The sequence below is a fragment of the Chrysochloris asiatica genome, unplaced genomic scaffold, assembly GCF_000296735.1.
Source record: "Chrysochloris asiatica unplaced genomic scaffold, ChrAsi1.0 scaffold00050, whole genome shotgun sequence".
Lineage (NCBI taxonomy): Eukaryota > Metazoa > Chordata > Mammalia > Afrosoricida > Chrysochloridae > Chrysochloris > Chrysochloris asiatica.
This window is the reverse complement of record NW_006408568.1, coordinates 6,234,946-6,256,713: the sequence shown is the minus strand read 5'-3', so window position 1 is coordinate 6,256,713 and position 21,768 is coordinate 6,234,946. Positions and strand designations below refer to the sequence as shown.

At 47.2% G+C, this 21,768-nt stretch overlaps 1 protein-coding gene across 3 annotated transcripts in view; it reads left to right on the top strand.

The window, feature by feature from the left end:
* The window catches only part of TEAD4 (TEA domain family member 4), an 82,974-nt gene that overhangs the window by 48,754 nt on the left and 12,452 nt on the right, over positions 1–21,768 (top strand). For 2 of the 3 annotated variants that reach the window (XM_006862685.1, XM_006862687.1), the window contains 7 exons: positions 10,445–10,509; positions 10,914–10,976; positions 15,026–15,154; positions 16,150–16,193; positions 16,632–16,687; positions 19,487–19,626; positions 20,889–21,062. In XM_006862685.1, the coding sequence (XP_006862747.1) occupies positions 10,445–10,509; positions 10,914–10,976; positions 15,026–15,154; positions 16,150–16,193; positions 16,632–16,687; positions 19,487–19,626; positions 20,889–21,062 (671 nt within the window). The remainder of the gene's footprint in view (positions 1–10,444; positions 10,510–10,913; positions 10,977–15,025; positions 15,155–16,149; positions 16,194–16,631; positions 16,688–19,486; positions 19,627–20,888; positions 21,063–21,768) is intronic. The other variant, XM_006862686.1, reaches the window with a different exon arrangement.

Below are 21,768 nucleotides of genomic sequence, written 5' to 3'. Positions count from 1 at the left end.
ATTTTAGAAATGAGTCCTTTGTCTGATGTGTCACTGCAAAAGATTTTTTCCCATTTTGTGGGTTCCCTTTTTACTCTTCTGGTGAAATCTTTTGATGCACATAAGTTTTTAATTTTTAATATGTCCCAATCATCTATGTTGTCTACTTTTGTTTGTATAGTTTTCAAAATGTTTGGTAGTCTGTGTATTCCCTGAATTAGTCACCTCACATTTGTCCCTATTTTTTCATTGATGGGCTTCATAATTCTGGGATTCACATTTAGGTCTTTATTCCATGCTGAGTTGGTTTAATAAACATATTCTTATATGATACTTTAATGTTTTTATTTAATTTTGCATTTTAAAATCTTTTTCCTAAAGAGAGTTTCTCAGTTTTTAGAAGTATTGTTGTTGTTGTGTGTTGAGTTGATTCCGTCTCATAGCAACCATATATGCCAGAGAAGAACTGCCCAATAGTTTCCTAGGTAGATCAGCATATCTGTATTCTGCCTGTGCTCTTCTAACTTGATGGTCCTAGGGTCCTCTGTTCCTGGACTGTAAGATTAACTACTCCCCTCTTTTTGTTACAAAACTTTCTACCTTTACAGTTGGAACAGTCACAATTAGTCATGATAACAATTACTCACGATTGAATTATAAGAATATTACCCCATCTCCTTTTTTTTTTTTTTTTTAATGTTTTATTGTGAATTGAGTGATAGTTTACATGGGAGAACATTGGTTTTACACCATTGTTTTATTGCAGTGATTACAATCTCCTTCATGAATCATCATTCAACAGTATTTACTTCCATTCCCTCTTTTTTTGGTGGGGGGTGAAGTACACAAAAACACTCAAGGGATATGTAATTATTTAAACAACCAAAGGGAACTTTCTGCAAACCTGCCTCCTGGCCACCAGCACTCAGTCCCTCTCTTTCCATGAGTCTAAAGTCCTCAGCTGCTGCTTTTCTCCATGTCCTCATCTCTCCCTCCATCTGTAATGTCACTGCTTCTCTAGATAGGGTCCCGCATTCAGCTTCTGCTCTTTTCCCTTGATGGTCCTAGGGTCTTCCGTTCTGGACTGTAAGATTAACTACTCCCCCATTTTTGTTACAAAACTTCTACCTTTAAAGTTGTGACAGTCACAATTAGTCATGATAAAATTACTTACTATTGAATCATAAGAATCTTATCCACATCTCTTTTCACCAGACCCATCTAGACAAGATGAAAACTATTCAGTGGGAACTCTACCTTCCCCCACACACTCTGAAACTAAACTCCTTCTTGAAAACTTATAAGCCAGTCACTTCATGCCTTTATCCGCCACCTCATTTTAGATAGCCAATGTGTAAGTTGCCCGTCCCTTTCTAACCTGTATACAGAGGGGATAGCATTGATACTTGATGTGAAGACTCCTTCCTTCTCAGTTGGTATTTTGAGCTATTACATCCATAAGTATAGTTCAAATTCATCAAATTGTAGCAATTTACATTTGTTTCCTTTATCAACATTTTTTTATCTTCCTCTAGTTGAGTTCTAAGGAGCTCTGGTAGAGTAGTGGTTACCAATTGGCCTGAGAACCGCAAGGTCAGCAGTTCGAAACTACTAGCTGCTCCGCAGGAGAAAGATGAGGCTTTCTGCTCCCGTAAAGATTTACAGCCTCGGAAACCCTGTTCAGGGTCACTATGGGTCGGAACCGACTCGACAGCACTTAGCAACAACAGTTGAGTTCTGGAGTCTTGGTGTGGCGTTGTGGGCTAATGCATCAGATTGCAAAGTCATTTGAACTGCAAAGTCAGTGGTTCAAGCGTACCAGCTGCTCCTTGGAAACCCTCTATAGGGTCACTATGGGTTGGAATCTACTCAATGGCATTTAACAACAACAACAAGTTGAGTTCTGATCATCCAGCCATTGAAGAAGCTAGGTCGAATGGGTACTGTCTGGTTATCAGTGAGTATTTAACCATTGTGTCGATAGGTTATGGTGATGATGATGACGTTGCTGTAGTTAGGTGCCATCAGGTTGGTTCTGACTTACAGTGACCCTCTATAGGGTTTCTGAGGCTTTAAATATTTGTGGGAGCAGAAGGTCTAATCTTTCACCCATGGAGTGGTTGATGGGTTCAAACTGCCAACCTTGTTGTTCATAGTCCAGTGCTTATCTTATGTGCAATGCTTAGCCACTTTGCTCCCAGGCTCCTGTATAGAGAGGCTCAAATAAGACCAGGATAAGCACTTTGGAAATTATATAGGGCTAATCAGAAGGACTCCTGCTATGGTGCTGCAGGATCAGCACTGGACTGCAAACCACAAGATTAGGTTTCAAGCCCAGTAGCTGCTCCTCGGAAACCCTATACAGGGTCACTATGAGTCAGAACCAACTTGACGGCACTTAACAATAACAACAACAAATCAGAAGTAAAAGATTATTTGCATTTATTTAACTCGCAATTTTCTCTGAAAAGCCTAAAACACTTTGTGGGCCATCCAATCAGTATCTTACTTGTTTATTCATTTTATTGAATCATTCACTTAACAAGTCTTTATTGAGAGCTACTGTGTAGAGGCAGTTTTCTTGGTAATATGTATAAATCCATGTTCGTGAATTAAACAGACGCAAATCCCTGCTCTCTGGGGGCTTTCCTCCTAGTGGTGAGAAGCAGTACACACATAAATAAGTAGGGGACTTTGTATATTAGCAGGCATGATGGAGAAAAGTAGAGGTGGCAGAAAGTGCCAGAGCAGGCGGGGAATTTCACATATCAGAGAGAGATCAGCTGGACAACAAAGTTGTGAAGGAGGAGGTGAGGGAGTGAGGCACGCCAGTGCTGGGCAAGAGGAGTCTTCCCAGCAGAGGTTCAGGAAACACAGCAGTCCTGAGGTGGGAATAGGCCTGGAATACTCAGGGAACAGCAAGGAGAGGAGCGTGGCAGGATAGAATCAGGTGGAGAGTGATGGGGATGAGGTCTAAGAGGTGGCACAGCTGTGGGAGAAGGGTGGGCAGATCCTGCAGGGCTTCCACACCTTTTTGTTGTTTAAAGATTACTTCATAGGATAGTTTTGATTCAAGGGTTAAACATTATTTCCAGGCAGTAGATTTAGGGGTTCCTCCAGGTTCCATGTATCCTGTAAGTCTGGTTTCCAACAAGAATCTGAAGTTCGGTTCCACAGTTTACCCTCCTTTATCAAGATGTTCACTGATGGTAGCTGGGTACCATCTATTTCCTGGGGGGCTATTAGACTGTAGTCATTTCCCCCTCCTGTTCCTGACTCTCCTCCTTTCTGTCTTGCTCCAATTGTATTTAAGACCCCAGGCATTACTTACTGAACTCAGATGCAGGACAGAAACTCTAAAAACAGTATTAGGCCAATTAACCAGAGAGGAGGACTTGAACAATTTTAATCTCGGTTGATGGGAAGCCAGCCATTGGAGGGCGTTGACCTTTAATGAGATCATTGCTAGTTAGTTGAGAATAGACAGGAAAGGGTGGAAACAATGAGTCTAGGTAAAAGGCTTTTAGAAAGGGTAAGATTGGATTCTGGATCTATTTTGAAGGTAAAGCCATTGGGATTTGTTACAAATTCATTCAACAAATATGTGCCAGGTATTAGAGATGCAGGTCCCTTCCTCTGAGGTGCTGACAGTCTAACAAGGAATGTTGGTGGTTAAGTGTTGTCCAGTCGGTTCAGACTCATAGCAATCCTGTATAGAGTTTCCGAGGAGCAGCTGATGAGCTTGAGCCGCTGACCTTGCAGTCCAGTTCATTAATCCCACTCAAGGAATGGGATTAGAGTGCACCAGAGTAGCAGCTTTAGGACCACATCCCAGATGATGAAAGTGTCCCCTGCCTTCCCCATCCTTCCAGTTATCTTACCACCAGACCCTAAGGCCCCGCAATTCTCCTTCTTAACAACTCTGTCCACCAGCGCTCCCTGATCTCAGGAACCTTCTTTCTTCCCTCACTCTCTCCCTCCAGTCTCCCAACTGGACTGCTGGGGCCTAGAACTCGTTCATTTTACAGAAAAGGAAACAGCCACAGAGTTCTCACCAGGTCAAAGTTAAGGTCTGTGTCCTAAGAATAAAAATGTGTTTGGACATGAGCAGGCATTTAAGCTTGCTGGCAATCACATCAGTCTACTGGTGAGTGGAAGAGGGGGAAAGGCAGCAATGAAGAAATGGGCTGAGTTCAACCACGTTCTATAGACTCGTGTTGACCTGGAGATGAGAGAGAGAAGAGGAAGGGCTGGTTGATCCAAAGTGTGGTGAGACCTGGGAACACACCTGAACCCATGGACAAGGACGTAGCCACAGAGGGCTAGAGCTGAGAATGAAGCATCCAGCTGATATGAAGTGAGGGGAGACGCACAAGAACATCCAAAGTTGCAAATAGTACCCATTTGACCTAGCCTTGATGGCTTGATAATCAGAACTCGAGTAGCGGAAAATTAAACAAAACAAAACAAATAAAACCATTTATGACAAAGGTAACAAGGGTAAATTGCTACAATTTGATGAAGTTGACCTTTACTCATGGATGTAGTGGCTTAAAATACCAACTGAGAGGGAAGGAATCTTCACATCAAGTATCAGTGCTTTCCCCTTTGTATAAAGGGTAGACAGGGACGGGCAACTTAGACATTGGCTACCTAAAATGAGGGGGCGATAAAGGCACAAAGCGACTGGCTTACAAGTTTCAAGAGAGAGTGTGTGGGGGACGATAGAGTGCCCACTGAATAGTTTTCATCTTGTCTAGATGGGTCTGGTAAAAAGAGATGGGGATAAGATTCTTATGATTCAATAGTGAGTAATTGTTATCTTGACTAATTGTGACTGTCACAATTGTAAAGGTAGAAGTTTTTTAACAAAAATGGGGGAGTAGTTAATCTTACAGTCCAGAAACAGGACCCTAGGACCATCAAGGGAGAAGAGCACAAGTGGAATGCTGGGCCCTGTCCAGAGAAGCAGTGACACCAGAGATGGAGGCAGAGATGGAGACATGGAGAGAGGGAGCAGCTTGAGGACTCTAGATTCATGGAATTAGAGGGACTGAGAGCTGGTGGCCAGGATTCAGGCTTGCAGAATGTTCCCTTTGGTGGTTTAAATTATTATATATGCCTTAGTGTTTATAAAAAAAAAAGCTAAAATGAATAGAAAGAAATACTGCTAACTGATGGTACATGGATGGGATTATAATCATTGTAATGAAACAAAGTATAAAATTTGTTGAATGTAAAACTGATGATCTGCCCTGTAAACTTTCACCCTATTCACAGTAAAATCTTTTTTTAAAAAATGTGTTTGGACAGAGTCTCGAGGAAAAACCTTAAAGGAATGAGTTATATAAGGCACAGCTGCCAAACTCACATAGCTCATTAGTGGAACTGCCGGGCTAGAGCATCTCCCAATTCTGTGACCCTCTATCAATAGCCTGCTGATGACAACTTGGGCTCCTTGACAGTGAAATCATGCATTTCCTAGCTGCAGCCTGGGTACCTTCAGTTAGACAGGAATTGGACTGGTGAACGTTCATTGCCATGAACTTACAGCATACCTTTCCCTCTAAAACTTTAAGGAGTGACATTTTTCTGGGCTTGCAATTTTAGGTGCACTCCTGCCCACAAACAGTGCCTCTGGAGTCTTGATTTTTCCCTCCCTCCATCCTCTGACACCGGCCAGCGAGTCTTTCTGGCAGACGGGACCCTCTGAGGGTGGCTTCTTGGTTCAGCCTTGGCAGTGGGGAAAGGTCAGCTGTGGGGGAAGCGGTGTGGCCTTGGCTATATGCTCTGGTTACAACCCAGGTGGCAGGCAGCCTGCTCGGCTCGCCTGCCCCCTGCATCAGCAACTTCTCTCAGACAGCCCCAACCCCCTTGGAGGCTCAACATGGCCCAGCAGGATAGGGCAGGCTGGCGGCTGTGCCCTCTGCTTCTGAGGCCTAGCTAATTCCTGGGGGAGCAACATGATGGCAGCTTCAACTCATACCCCCTTCCCCATAACCCAATGCCTTTTCTATCACCTGAGTCCACCCAATGGTCAGGGTCCAGCTGAAAGCTCACCTGTACTTGCAGCCTGAACGAATACACAGTGTGTTCTTTGCCTGTAGCACACATGTCTCTTCTCATATAGGTGGTGAGATCCTTGAAAATCAAACCAAAGGTAAATCCATTGCCATGGGGTCGATTCCAATACATGGTGACCCCAGGTGTTACAAAGCAGCACTGCTCTGTAGACTTTCCTTGACTGTGACCTTTATAGAAACAGATAGCCAGACTTTTCTTCCATGGTGCTGATAGATGGGTTTGTAGTCCAGCACAAGCTGTACCACCCAGGAGCCTTCCTTTGAAAACAGAGCCTCTTTTCCTTCCCCCACAGTTAAGAGGTTTATTAGGGAAGTGGACTGGTTACAGTTCAGGATCAGAAATGCTCAGGACCCAGTTCTTTGATTAGGGCAGTCTCTTCTCAGCCATGCCTGCAAGCAGGCCATTTCTGGCCTCTGCTTTCTCTAGTAAAGTTACAAAGATCTTTTAATGGTGCTGATAAATGCACAAAGGGCATGTCACTCCTCCATAAGCCCCCGTCCAAAGGCACTCAGCTCTTGCTCCCCTAATTAAGTACCTGGAGGTATTCCACTCTGCAAACTGAGCCTTCTGCCCCAATGCACTCAGCTTGACTTGCTCCGTGGGCAGTTCTGTCTCCTGCTCTGGACCTTGGTTGTATTGCTGCCGCTCCTTTGTCGGTTCTCTGGTGTCACAGTGCTGTCTCTTGGAATGAGGACATTCAGCACAAAGATATCAGGGTGCAGAGTATGGGCTCTGGGTGGTAATAGGCTTCCCCCCCTCTGGCTTCAGAGATGGATTATTTTATACCCAGAAAGACAGCAAGATTGACCATTCTCCATGTTCCAAGTTTTTGCAATCACAGTTAACCCTGTTATCAGTCGTTCACAACTGAATCATATAATCCTATCAGCATCTTCCTTGTCTGTACCTTCTCTTACCTTGTCTAGACCCATCAGGAAAAGAGGAAATACATCCACCCTGCATGGTCCCACCAGTTTTTTTTTTCTGGGAGTTACAATGACTGGCTAGAAGAGCCATATTAAGTAATTCAATGCACTGCAACAGACCTAGGTCCAGTCCTTGCTTAGCTGTGGGCACCCCTGACCCACCTGGGCCTCAATTTCTTCATCTGGAAGCGGCCTGTGAACCTCTTTCTTAATTGCATTTACAATAATGGGATGGGTCTTTTCCATTTTCCCCAAGTGTTCACAGGTAGCATCAGCCTGTAGAAAAATGGGCACACGGTGAGCAGTCTTCTCAGGGGACACACAGAATCTCAACACCTACTTCTCCTCTTCTCCTGTTGTCCTGACAGAACAACATCTTTTAGGAGATACGTGTGGGGAGTTGCACTGGAAAAGAGAGTCTCCCCAGCGTGCAGAGGGTCTGCAAGAGAAGTAGGGAGCAAAAAGGCAGCTCTGTGACTGCTGTGGGGTGGAGGTGGCCAGCATGGGCTGAGGAACAAGGTCAGGGGTCAAGGCAGGCTCTGAGAGGGCTCCTTGTGGACTGTCTCTACTTGTTCTCAGGTCGTCAGATTCCCAGTAAGGCCTCTGCTCTTTCCTGCTGTTGGAAGGTGCCTGGAACCCACAGCATCCTCACCCCAGGTACCCACTCAGAGTGGGCAAAGGCCCTCCAACCCTCTTCACCTGCACCCCAGAGTTTATTTTTAGGAAAGAGTGTCTTGTGTGAGGCACTGTGGTGTCCATCTTATCTGGGAGGGTTCCCTTGGCATTACAGAAAATGGTGCAGGGAAGCACCAGTGGGGTCAGCAGTGTCACTCACCATCATTCTTATTTACGATGGCTCAGAAACTCCTGGAAAGCAGCTCATTGACTTCCTTGGCACAGCTTAGAGGGCAGCTTGAAGCTAGGTTTCTAAAGCCGAGTCCCTGTCCCCAAGAGAGATGTACTCAAGTTTTTTCTTTCCTAAATAAAGGCTGTGATAGGAGAGCTCAGTGGTCCATAGGAGCTCGTGAAAGAACCAGGCTGTTCCATGCATGCAAGATGCTCTTAATAAATGTTTGGTTAACGCTGTTTGCAACAGCAAAAAAGTCGGAGACAGGTACGTTGGTTGTCATTGACAACAGGCTTAGTACTTGCAGTATATCCTGCCTGTCCCAATGATGAAAGACAGTGTAGCTGTTTCCAAAAGATTGCAGCAGATCTATATGAATTGCCATTGTATGGACAAGGTAAACCACAGAACAGTATGTATGTAGAAGATGATCTCAGTGGACGTGTATAAGGCCATATTCTACATCTCTGCCCAGACTCACACCGCTACTCCTCACTTACCGTCCCATGGAACATTTAACATTTATGACAATAGTGAAAAATCTACTATCCTACTTTTTGTGTCTTCACAGTGTACATCTGGCAGTAAGGAACACTGATGAGAACAAGGTTGACTGTGATGATGGTTAAGGTTATATGTCAGCTTTACCTGGCCCATGATTCTCAGTGGGTTGTCAGTTATACAGTAATGTAATTTGGCACTTATGTAATGATTTTGTGATCTGATGTGTGGCCATCCTTCATTTTTGCATAATGCTGATTTTCACATAATGACTTAGTCTTCAGAAATTAACCATTTTGATAAGTGAGGAGTGAGTGAGTGTGTGTGTGTGTGTGTATGGTGGTAGAGGTTATGTGCCGTGGAGTTGGTTCCGACTCATAGCGACCCTGTACAGGGTTTCCGAGGCTGTAAATCTTTATGGGAGCAGAACGCCTCATCTCTCTCCTACAGAACAGCTGGTAGTTTCGAACTACTGCTGACCTTGCGGTTCGCAGCCCAATTCGTAACCACTACGCTACCAGAGCTCCTTGTGTGTGTGTGTGTGTATACACACACACACACATGAGTAAGTAAAACAGTCTTGCTACTAGGAATCCAGTTCATTCGTGTATGGGTGTATGCCAAATAAAATGTTTTTAAATATGCCTCTGCAATCAGTGAATGGCTGCAGACAAGTTCTCTCAGTAATGCACTTGTCTTAGTTTTGTTAGGGTGCCTTCCAAAATAAAAGATCCAGTCAACACCATGGCATCTGCTGGACCAGTTAAATTCAAGACAGAGCGGTCAGTTCAGACTTTTCTTGAAGAAATTCCAAAGGAGTAATCTTGATAGATTTTTCTCAAAGGATACAGTATAATCATGGAGGCTTATTATGAAGAAGTTTTAAGGAAATTGAAGTCTGCATTGGTAAGAAAAGGGCCAGGGAAGTTTCAGGGTAGCAAGGGCTGTGTTAGGAGAATTTCGTTTGGAAACCTTACTCCATCCACCTCACAACCCTGAACTTGCCCCTTCAGATTTATTTTTGTTTCGAAATCTCAAAGAACATTAAAAAAGAACATGATTTAAGTTCCTCATGGATGCCCAAACTGACGTTTTGATGTGATATAAATTGAAGAATGTAGAATTCTTTGGGGAAGGGTTGGAGAGATTAAACACTGTCTTCAAAAGTGTGGATATGTCGAGAAGCAGCAGCTTCATATTTTGATATTTTTGTTTAGTAAAGGTTTCTGTGATTTTTGCAGCAATGTATTTTGACTCACCCTCATGTAAAGCCAGTCGCTGTATAATCTACTCCGATTGATAGCAATCCGATGTGTATCAGAGGCACCGTGCTCCACTGGGTTTTTGTTATTGTGTTTCCATGTCTCTCTTAATCTGAAACATTTCACAGCGTTTGTCTTTCATCCTATCCATGGTTTGAATAGGACAGCCATTTGTATTGTAGAATGTTCCTCTGTTTGGGTTTGTCTTTTTCCTCATAATCAAGATTTTGTTTTGTTTTGAGGAGTTTCTGCCTTTTTGTTTATTTCTTTTGTTGTTGTTGAGACTGTACACAGTTCAAGTTTCTACATGTACAATTCTTCAAATTACCATTCTTCAAATTGCCATTAATTTGAAGAAATTATTTTCTTCAAATTATCACTGTGGCCCTCCTTTTCTGAATTGTTCCTCCCCATTAACAATAAACTCACTGCCCCCTAAGGCGTTTACATAATCTTTCAAATCGCTGTTGTCAGTTTGACCCCATATTGTTGTTAAAGGGCTGTCGAGTCGATGCTGACTCATAGTGCCCCTGTGTATGATTGCTGAGGTTTCAGTGATTTTTCACTGGACTGTAAGCTTGGTTTGAACCGTAAAGTCCTCGGAAACCCAGTGTCGTTATGAGTGGGAACCATCTCAGTGGTATTAAACAACAAGTGATCTTTGCAGGAGCAGAAAGTGTTCTCTTTCTCTCTAGGACTTTGTGGTTCTCAGTTCAGTTATTATTGTTTGGAGCCATAGTATCCCCTTGATCTGAGGTAGATCATTCTTAAAAGAGCATAATGCTCTGTTACCTCCCAACCTTTTGTCCTCTCCTCCCCACTGTGAGGTGTTGGTGTTTCTGCAGGTCGGAATGAGCTGATTGCCCGCTACATCAAGCTCCGGACAGGGAAGACCCGGACCAGGAAGCAGGTGGGCCTGGGCAAAGGGCAGGGCCTTAAGGGTGGGTACTCCAGAACCAAATAGAGACTCTATATGGGTTGTCTCTGTTTGGTATGCTGCAGGTGGGCCTGAGGTTCTTGCTTAGCAGAGGGTCATCACTTAGGAGAGACCCTGTGCTTTACTAGAGTCAGCAACCCCTTTTTCATCCCCCTAGATGCCAGGAGATGTTGGCACAGCACTTTGAAAGATTGCACTACTCTAGGTTAGCCAAATAGGGCAGGACTGAGGGCCCAGGGAATGACTGAACCTTTCATTCATTCATTCATTCATTCAGTCCACAGATGTTGGGTGGAGGGTTGAGGGAGCAGGGGCGGCCAGGCTGGGGAACGTGTGCCGTGTGGAAGATACTGACAGAACCTCTTCCCTGACCACAGGTCTCCAGCCATATCCAGGTGCTGGCTCGTCGAAAAGCCCGAGAGATCCAGGCAAAGTTAAAGGTAAGCAGTGTTGCATTGGGAAGGAGGGACTGGACAGGTAAGGCCAGATTTCAAGAAGTCTAGCAAGAAAAGATCTTCCCTTTGGGTTTAGGGCCTGGCTGTTGGCATGCAGAGTCAGGTTCTGCGTGTAACTCTTCTGTCTCATGACCTTGGAGCTGTGTGTACAAATGCCAGGTTCCATAGCATCCTGGGCAGCTAGAGGCCAGTCTCCTGTGTGCCCCACAGTGAATCCAGCTCTGAGTGGAGGGTGAGGGCGAGGGTAGCACATTGTCCGGAGTCACATGACCATGTTCAGAGCAGCAGGGTCTGATCCCTGTTGGGGCCCTTTTCTTGATGACCTCTCTATGAGCCTCTGTCCCCTTAGTGCCCTCACCCAGAGCCTGTGAGACTGGCGGGGTATTTGGTGTGGCAGGAATTGGGCAGAATTCGTTCCGGCTCTTCGCTCACTAGGGCTGGTAGGTTCTTCTGCCCCCGCGGGCACACTGTTTTATAGAGGGATTTCCCTAGGAGCACCCCTTCCTCCACAGCACTCAAACATCTTAGGTTCAAGGGAGGAAGTTTCCCTTTAGGGATGGGTTGGCAGCAGTCTGTACAGCTACTTGGTAGGAAGAGCTAACATTGGTGCATTTAACTAGTTTTGTAAACATTTTTAAAGCAATAAGAGGCCCTTTTGCTCCCCCAAAGCACCATTCCCCTTGGGTGGTAACTGAGATGCTGCTCTGGTCAAACCTAGGGTGAAAAGGAGCAGATCAGAGACCGTTGCTCTCCTTTAGCCTCTTGACCCATACCACCAGAAGTTCTTCCCAGTACCTTACAGCACCTCAGACCTTCCCAAAGAAAGCCCTGAAGCCACTGGAGAAAGTGGCCTTTAAGGTCCTTTCTTGCCCCAATAATCCACGATCCTGATGCCAGAGGCCCAGACAAATAGGTGGGAGCCGTAGACACCTCTGCTTCCTAAGAAGCCACAGCCCAGCTGTCCCCTGCCCCCCACAGCTATGGCCTATACCTCGCTCCTTTGTTCCCGGGACAGCTGGCTGAAATGCAGCTGTCAGCCCCTCCCCATCAGGCTGGTACATGTGTCCTGGACACCCCTGGTCCTGGAGCCCAGCTTGTCCCTCCCCCGCCTCCCCCTCCTTCTGGTTTGTGTCTGGCCTACTAGAGCCTACAGCAGGTGGCCAGTGTGGAGGACAGTCGTCCAGTGTTCTGGTCAGAATACTTGAGGGGAACACCTGGACATGCAGCCCACATTTGCTTCAACAAATCACACCTCCCCTTGTGTGACATTCTAACTTAGGGGCGAAGGACATCCTGAGTGGTTCCAGGTACTGGCCAGGTACCCGGAGAGCCTTGAACCCATCAAAAGCAAACGTTCCTGTGTGAGGGTGCTTCAAAAAGTTCATGGGAAATTTCCAGTATCTTTTGTTGTGTGGTCACTGAAATCCAAATTTAATATAATTGCTGTAAATTGTGAATTGGATGAAGGTTTACAGAGCAGATCATCAGTTTTTCATTCGACAGTTCATACACATTTGGTTTCATCTTGTTGATTTCAGTCCTCTCGATGTAACATTATGTATCCTACTGTCTCCCTCCCTGTGTTTGTTTCCATTCCTCCTCCTTTCCCAACCCTTCTGAACTTTTATCTTTGGGTAAAATTTTGCCCTTTTGATCTCAAACGATTGATTATTCCAAGGTGTGCATACCTCATTAGTGCTATTGTTCATGATCTTTTCATTCCATGTTCCATGAGCTTTTGAAGCCTCCCTCGGATGTGTGTGTGTTCCTGGGGAGGTTGGTCTGAAGCTTTTGTCATGCCTTAAGTAGTTAGGCTGACTGACTGACAGAGATCAGGTAGAACCCTTGGTTTCTGGAGCTTGGGTCTCACTAGCCCTGACTCCCTCAGTGTGCCTTGGGGGCTTGAGCCAGACATTGAACCTACTTGGGCTTCAGTTTCCTCATCTGTAAAGTAGAAGAGGGTTAGGCAAGGTGATATCTGAGGTCCCCTCCAGCTCCAAAATCCCATGGCTCTCTGGTTCTATAGCTGGCTGTTGGTGCCACTCCCCACAGTGTCCTCCCCACTCCCTCCTGATTCCTGAGCCAGGGTCCTTTTTCCTGTTTCCTGAACCAGGATCATTTGTTTAGGTTGGTTCTCCAGGAAGAGATATGAGCTGCTGGCACTGAGCGGGTGGAGCTCTTGAGCCTCATAATGTGAATGCCGGTCACAGAGGTCTTCAGGTGGTCTGCCATGTCATTTGTGTCTTCCTGGTGGGGAAAGGCCTGGGAGCTGGCTTCGGCATGTTTGACTTTCCCTCCTAAAAAATATGCATGTCCTTGGGAAGAACAACCCCACTATGGTGATCAAAAACAGACTTGATCAAGGCCCAAGTCTGGCTCTAAAAAGATAGTAGGGAGGGGCCAGGCCAGTTTTCATCTATACTTCACTATTGTGTCCACGCATAAGGGTCCACCCCACCCCACCCCCTGACCCCATGATCTGTGCTGTCTGTGGTGTATTCACGGGGACTGTCAATCCTGATGTGACCCCTCCCTGGGTTGCATGATCCCCTCAGGGCTTCTAGAGACCCCTAAGTAGTTGGTGCAAGTCTGGACCATACTTACAGGCTTGACCATCACCACTGTCCGCACACTTGCATTCTCCGAGTGTTAGTTCCTTTATCATTAAAATGGGGATCCTAGTGTTTTTCAGAGGCAGAGTAAGACAGCCTACTTGAAACTTTCTGTGGCTACCTTGGGCCACACAGCCTCAGTGGTCACCTGAAGGAGATAACTGGGGAGGGCCTGGTAAACTCTGAGACTCTCTTGAGTCAAGTGTCAGCTCTCCATTGCTGTGGAAGCAGCTAACACAGGACCTCCCTCACAGGGTTGCTGTGTGGACCAAGCAAAGTCATTTTGGAGAAGTGTTGTAAGCTTTTTTTATTTAGCTCGAGGCAGGTCTGGGTCTACCAAGTTAATTATTTTTATTACTAAGTATGGCTAATTAATTTTTCCCATTTCAAAAAGTTCATCAAAGTTTTCTGAGTTGACATAAATAATCCATGGATTTAGATCCCATAAAAGCTGTACACTCTTAAAAATAATTGATGCTCCAGTGACTATGTGGTTTTATTTTGGGCAAAGACACACTTTCCATCTGTTGTTGTTGAAGTGCTTTTGAGTCAGTTCTGACTCAGAGCGACCCTGTATAGGGTTTCCGAAGAACAGCTGGTAAGTTTGAACCGTTGACCTTGAGGTTCAATCTGACCTTGCAGTCCAGTGCTCATTGTACAACACCACACCAGAACTCCATTGGGTCTTCCGAAATGTAGGATGCTATTTCATTAATTTTGGAGACTTTGGGTACTGAGGGGACTCAGGATGAGAACTACTAGCTTAAGTATTAAAAAATTATTATTACTATTAATATTTGCCAACATCATACAAATGACATGCCAAGGCGCATACTTCTGGGCCTATGCAAGTGAACCCATTCTGTGGGATCTTGAGTACATGGAGTGCAGGTAGTGGGTATTGACATTCTCATGGAAAGGACCCTGAGGCCTGTGGGTTCCCAGAGTGTAAAAGGAGAGCCATTGTGTGGCTTGGGACAGCTTGGGCCCCAGGAGGTCATTCCTGCCTGCTAATAGTCCACCCAATCTAGTATGAACCCTCCTGCCCATTTCAGGAAGAATTCACCAAATACTTAATGCAGTATCATAAACTGGGCGCTGAACTAGGCACCAGGGGTGCAATGGTGAGCAAGATAGTAGGGAGATGCCCGTTCTCAGGGTTTCTTCAAGTGGAAGCTAGGGTCTGGAAGATGAGCTCCAGAGTTCTTAAGCAGCATAAGTATGATGCCTCTTTGGCAGATGAGGAAATGGATCCAGAGAAACCAGGTGAATCACAAGTAAGTGGCCCTGTGAGGACATCAAGCCTGGCCTCCCAGGGTTCCAGTCTCTGTGGCATGGGGACAGCGTCCCTGACCACATGCCCTGACCCTGCCTGGCGCAGTGTCCACTGCTAAGGTCCTCCCTTCCGATGTCTTCCCCCAGGATCAGGCAGCTAAGGACAAGGCCCTGCAGAGCATGGCTACCATGTCGTCCGCTCAGATCATCTCCGCCACAGCCTTCCACAGTAAAGTGGCCCTCTCCCGGGGCCCGGGCTACCCAGCAGTCTCAGGGGTAAGTGGGCTGCCTAGAGCCAGAGGCTGCGTCACTCCTCGCCCATCAGCCCAGCCAAATTTCTCTTGTTGGAGTCTTCTCAAGCCAGGGGAGACGGGGGAAGGCGGAACCAAGGAATGAGTGGCCTTGCTTAGTCCTGGCTCAACTGGTATTGGAACCACCCTCTTGAGATTTTGGCAGTAACAAAGAAATCTTCCCACAAGGAAGAAAGAGGCCACCTCCATTAGATGACCAGCTTGGTAGCTCTACAGAGTTGTCCCAATTTACAGATGAGGAAGCTGAAGTACAGAAGCTTGAGGGTTAGCACCATTCCAGCATGACCCTGAGTGGCCCTTACTGTGCTTCCTTCTCCTCCCTCTCAAGCACTGCTCTGCTTCCAGTTGGAGAGCTGATGTTCAGGAGCAAACCTTTGTCTGAGGTTTACATTTCTTGGCGGTGACTTGGACAGTACTTTCAAAATGATGTCCAGAAGGGCTCTCCCTTCCCAGGGCTTTTAAGATGCATGTACGGTTCTAGGCACATGGGGAAGGAAGGGGTAGTGACAGACCTTGTTCTCAATGAATGTCCTGTGTAGCATTTTCAAAGCGTATTCTAGAAAGCACTAGTTCATCAGGATGCTAAATAGAAATGAGACAGTGATTCCGCGGTTCAGTAACATTAGGACGTTGTTAGTAGTTAGCATGGTTTTTGACTCTAGGACTTTGCTGAGCTGTAAGTGCTGCTGTGTGATTCTCTATTTTCTAGAAGAGGAATATAGTACACAGTGCTTACCAAGTCCAGGTGTTTCTACTCCAGAGGCTAGGGTTCCTGGAAGCACACTTCAGGGACACGGTGCTAGCCTTTGTTCCCCTACCTCCCTTCTGAGCCCCTGATGTAAGAGGGCTACCGGCCCAGGGCAACTCGGGGTTCACAGCCTTTCTTTCTAGCCGAGGCCCCCGCTCATTCTCTCCACACTGTGGGGCCCATGCTGACTCTGCACTTTTTTGCCTCCCCAGTTTTGGCAGGGAGCTTTGCCGGGCCAAGCCGGAACGTCCCATGAGTGAGTATGACCTGGTTTGTGCCCCCTGAATTGAACTTGAACGTGTACACTCGTGAAATGGAGCCTGGGCCCCAGGGTGGGACACGACCGTAGTCTGGGGTCTGCCATTAAAGATAACCTTGACTTGAAGATCAGGGTCTCCTGCTCTCAGGCCGCAATTGTCTCGTCTGGTACGTGGACACGCTGAGCTGCGTTTGGCTGAACTCCATTCTGTCCAGAGTGGTGGCAGAGCCAGTGCTTAAGACCCAAAGGCAAAGAGGCTGGGAATCAACCTACGGACACAGGACTGGCCTGGGAGTGGGAGCCCTCTAAGGTCACTTATCACTAGATCACCTGGGCCTGTCCTGAGGGGAACACTGGACCCTGCTAGGGGCTCTGGGACCTCACTTTCTACAGCGGGTCCTGTGGTTTACACCTCTTCTCTCCTGTCTCCCACAGTGTGAAGCCTTTCTCTCAACAAACCTACACTGTCCAGCCTCAGCTGCCTCTACCAGGTAGGTCAACAAGGCATGACTCCCTCCCACTTTCTGACGGCAGACCCTCCTCTCAATGCTTCCCAGGCACCCCGATCTTGGCTCCACCCCTCCCCTCACACCTGTGTGCAGAGCACCTCATAGCGTCTCAGCTCCTGTCTGCCTCCCTAACGTAGGCACTGGGCTTGCAGGGACACATTTCTTAGAGCCTTGGGCAGCGGCCCCACGTGTGTGCCTACACCTAGAATGCTCTTCCTTCCTTCACGATGGGAAGAACAGAGACAGTCTAACTGCAGCTTGGGGAACTAGCTCACTAGCAGAAGAAACCCTCGACAATGAGGCCTGGAGGCATTGCTGGAGTAGCCGAGCTGAGCCGAGCTCCAGCAGGAAAGTTCAGACCACAGAAGCCCTTTCCTCTCACTGCCCAGGGGGCCCAGCTATGCCCTGCCTCTTCCTCACAGGGGTCTCTCAGCACTCTGCACTGTGAGAGATAAGACAGATCCTCCCCTTTCCCCTCCTTCCCGGAATCGGGAGATGACTCCCTGCCTGCATTCTGGCATCTGGCCTCTTTGGGCTTTTCTTGCCTTTGAGAGCAATCCTGGATTCATGACTACTGGTTTCTCCCTCCCCCTCAACATCCAAACAGCACAGGTCCTGTCCAACCCACCCACTCTCTCGTCCACACTATTCTGTCTGAATTCAAACCCTCGTTCTTGGCCTGGATTACTGCAGCCATCTCCTTTCTGGTTTCCTGACTTCTTACCTACTCTCCTCACCCTATAATTTACCAAAGCCATCTTTCTAAAACAGCGACCTCTCCATGTGTTTCTAGGCTTAAAATCCTTTAATGGTTCCCTGGTGTCTTCAGATAAAATCTTAACTCCTGCCAAAGACTTCCATGGTTCTTCAAGTTCTAGTCTTTCCAACCTCACTCCCCATGTGCCCCAGGCTGGGGCCGGAACAGACATTGTCCTTTCCAGCAAGCCTCCCCTAAATCCCCTGCCCAGGCACCTGGTGCACACCTCCCTCTCGCACTGGACACTGTGTACTTGTCATGTTTTGTGTGTCGTGTCGTGTCCAGTATGTAGCAGTGCTTCAGCAAGCATTGCTTGAACAGATGAAAGAACACTTCCCCTGGTTGGCGTTGGTTATTGTGTTCATTGCCATTGAGTCCATTCCTACATACAGTGCCCTGATGTGTGCAGAGTAGGGTTGTCAGACTGTGAGCTTTCGGAACCAGATTGCCAGGTCTGTCTTCCAAGATGCCTCTGGGTGGATTCACACCACCAGCCTTTCACTGGTAAATTTGTGCCACCCAGCCACCCTGGTATGAATTGATATTGTTAAGTGCTATCAAGTCAGTTCTGACGCATAGTGACCCTGTATCAGGCTTCCAAGGAGCAACTGGTGGGTTTGAACCTGTAACCTTATAGTTAGCAGTCCAGTGCTTATCCTACAGTGTTATACCAGGACTCTCTGATATGTATTGTTAAGTGACGTTGAGCCGGTTCTGACTCAGCAACCCTTTATAGAGTTTCTGGTGGGTTTGAACCACTGACCTGGTAATCAATCCCGTGCGTATCCTACAGCACCACACCAAGCACCAGCAAATATGTCTGGCATGGTCCTCTACCTACCTCAGTTCCTCTTTGGTGTCCTTCCTCCACATTATACCTGCGTACCCTGTCTCAGTACATGGGTCCATAATTCACCATCCTACTAAACCAGAAAACTGGGCCTCCTCAGCGTCCTCACTGATCTCTGACCACCCATCAGTCAGAGTCCTGTGGTTGTACTCCCGCCTGGTTTAACCGTCTCGTCCCTCCTTCCTCTCAACCCCCTCTACTACTTCAGGACTCCTTTGTCTTACCACCTAACAAACTGCAATAGCCTTGCTTCTAACCTGCTTCCACCTCTGCCAAGCCTTCCCTTCACAATGTCAAAAATGGGAATTGGATCATTTCGCTGCCCTACTGAAAATCCTTCAATAACTGCCCAGAACTCTTAGGATGCAATTCATACTCTTTAGCTTAACACCCAGAGTCTCTCTCATTTCCTGCAGCAGGCACCAACTTGCCCTTCACTATAGTTCTACCAACTAATGAGTATCCAAACTGTCTCAGCTGCTCCACAGCCCCCTTGTCTTGCCTCTGTTGCTTCCTCTGATTGGAATGCTCTTTCCCCATCCTCACCTTGTGACCTGTTTCTTGAACTTCATCACTTTGTCCAAGCAGCACCTTCTGTGGAAAAGCTTTCCTGAGCACCTGCCAGGTGGATGAGGTGCTCCTCTTCTGTGTGGAGTGCACATACTTAATAGTTTGTGCTATCCAGGGACCCAACAGTCATTATTAGCCATTCTTTCCTGAGTGCCTATTCGGGGTCAGGTGCTATGCTAGATGTAGGGGCTACAGCAGTGAGCTGAAAGCTTCTGACTTTCATGGGGCTGACATCATACTGTAATAATCAGTTCATTGGGTCATCTCTGTGTCTGGACCAGAGGCTCATCTCAGGCAAGAACCAGCCTAACAACACCTGCCCCGGAAGGTCTCAGACCAGCAGGCATTCCAACCCTGCTCCAGAATGCAGACTTCCTCAAGGCCTGTGTGAAGCAGAGTTACTGCAGGCTAACCTTTCCCACCAGGGCTGCTCCTGGATGCGCTAGTCAGTGCCCTGCACTCCCTTCCCCTGCCCCTGCTGTAGGGGTGACAGGAGATCCCCTAGCCAGCAACGGGTCTCAGTGGTTAATTCTGGGGTCCTTAGAGGGTGATAGCAGGGGGCTCTGTGGGTGGGCTCCTATATGCCTGTCTCTCCCATGTATAGGGTTCGAGTCTCCTACGGGGCCCGCCCCATCGCCCTCGGCACCCCCCGCCCCTCCCTGGCAAGGCCGAAGTGTTGCCAGCTCCAAGCTCTGGATGTTGGAGTTCTCAGCCTTCCTGGAGCAACAGCAAGACCCTGACACGGTAGGTCCCAGCCTTGCCTGACTGGCTTCGGTCTACCCTCTCCTCATTCATGGTGGCTCCTGCTCTCCTACCTTGTCTTCTGACTTTTCTTCCCTGCTCTTCTCTGCTCTCCTCTGGGTTTGGATTCCCTGGTCCTTTCCAATCTACCCTGCACTTGACCCTCTCTTCCCTCCCTCTTCCTTCCTTCCTTCACCTTTCCTTCCCTCTGCCCCTCCACTCTTTATTCCTCTCATTCCAGTGCCCTCCTATGGTTTCTTTTCCTCAGGCAGCCTTCCTTTCCTCATTCAGCTTTTCTCCTCTGCCCCCCAGGCCTGTGTGTCCTTTGCTCCCAACCCAACCTCTGCTTAGTCCACAGTTGCCCCAGCCCTGCCCCACCCAAGCTGTTCCATTCCTTCCCCTGGCTCTGAGGAGCAGACAGGAAACCGAGGGGCCTCCTGTGTCTGAGCCGTATCTTAAGGGACACCAATGGGGAGCAGCAGCCCCTCACCTAACCTCATCCCCTTCAGCTTCAGCATCCTAGGTGACCAGCGTCACCAGCAAAGGTCAGCTGTCAGGATATCAGAGTGGGGGCACTTCACAGACCCTCTCACTCTGAAGTTGTCCAGTTTATTTTTTCAGTCAAGGAACCCAAGAATCAAACAAACACTTACTCAGAAGCTCAGTATGTAAAACAAAAGCAAATAGCAGTCTTTGGTTGTAACAAGGTGACTATGACCCACCTCTGGCTGCCTGTCTCCAAAGGTGGAGCACAGTTTGCAAACATTAGGTCAGTGGTCTTCCATCACAGATGAGAGAATGGAGGCCTGAAGATAGAAAATAATTTCTCTCAAGTTACAAGGCGAGATGCATGTCACCTGCAGTTTATTGAGCATCAGAGTCCTGGTGTGGCGCTGTGGGTTAATGCGCCAGACTGCAAAGCCATTTGAACTGCAAGGTCAGCGGTTCAAGCTTACCATCTGCTCCGCGGAAACCCTATACAGGGTCATTATGGGTCGGAACCAACTTGACAGCACTTCACAACAACAACAACTAGGTGCCAGGCACCTAACTTACTAGCTGCTCTGTACCCATTAGCTTTTTTTTTAATCCCATTCTTTTACCATTCTCACTTTACCAGTAGGGAAATCAAGGCTGAGAAGGTACTTGTTGCAGGTCACGTGGCAGATAAAGCCTGGTGTTGGGGCTTAAACTCTGATTTGTTCTGTCTGTCCTTCTGCTCTGCTTCTTGCACTTCTATCTCAGACCTGCTGTTCTCTCCACAGTACAACAAGCACCTGTTTGTGCATATTGGCCAGTCAAGCCCAAGCTACAATGACCCTTACCTCGAAGCTGTGGACATCCGCCAGATCTATGACAAATTTCCAGAGAAAAAGGGTGGCCTCAAGGAGCTCTTTGAACGGGGACCCTCCAATGCCTTTTTTCTTGTGAAGTTTTGGGTAAGCTCTTTGATGAACTCTGCCTTCCTACCCCCAGGGCATCCTGATGCTGAGTGTTCTTTACGTGGTGGAAACTTGGAAGGGTAGGACCAGAGAGGAAAAGGGGAGGAGCAAGGACAAAAGGGCCTTCCAGTGGTGGCAGCTAAGGCAGTGGTACCAGAGAGCCAACTGATACAGGGAGGGCCCTCTTCTCCTAGGCGGCTTTTGCAGCCATGCCTTGTGGGAGTCAAGCCTTAGAGGGGTTATAGCCCAGATAGTAGTCCCTAGTTTACCAAAGTTCAGTTCGTAAGTCTGTCTTTAAGTCGAATTTGTAGGTAAGTGAGAACAGCTAGGTATGGTTTGTATCTAATGTCAGCTAATCAAATGTTTGTCTTAGTATATAATACGTAGTGTCCCTTTCTATGCATGAGAAACTTCAAAGAAATCCGTCCAGAGACACTAAAACATCTTGAATGTAATACAATAATGAGAATGTTTTGTTACATCAAAATTTTAATGTAATGGACTTTACTTGGGGGTGGCATAGTAGGTTACACATTGGACAGCTAATCACAAGGTCAGCAGTTTGAACCCACCAGCTGCTTTTTAGGAGAAATATGTGGCCGTCTACACCCATAAAGAGTTACAGCCTTGGAAACCCAAGGCAAAAGTTCTATTCTTTCTTGCAGGGTTAGCTGTGAGTCAGAATTGATGGTAGGTTTTATGG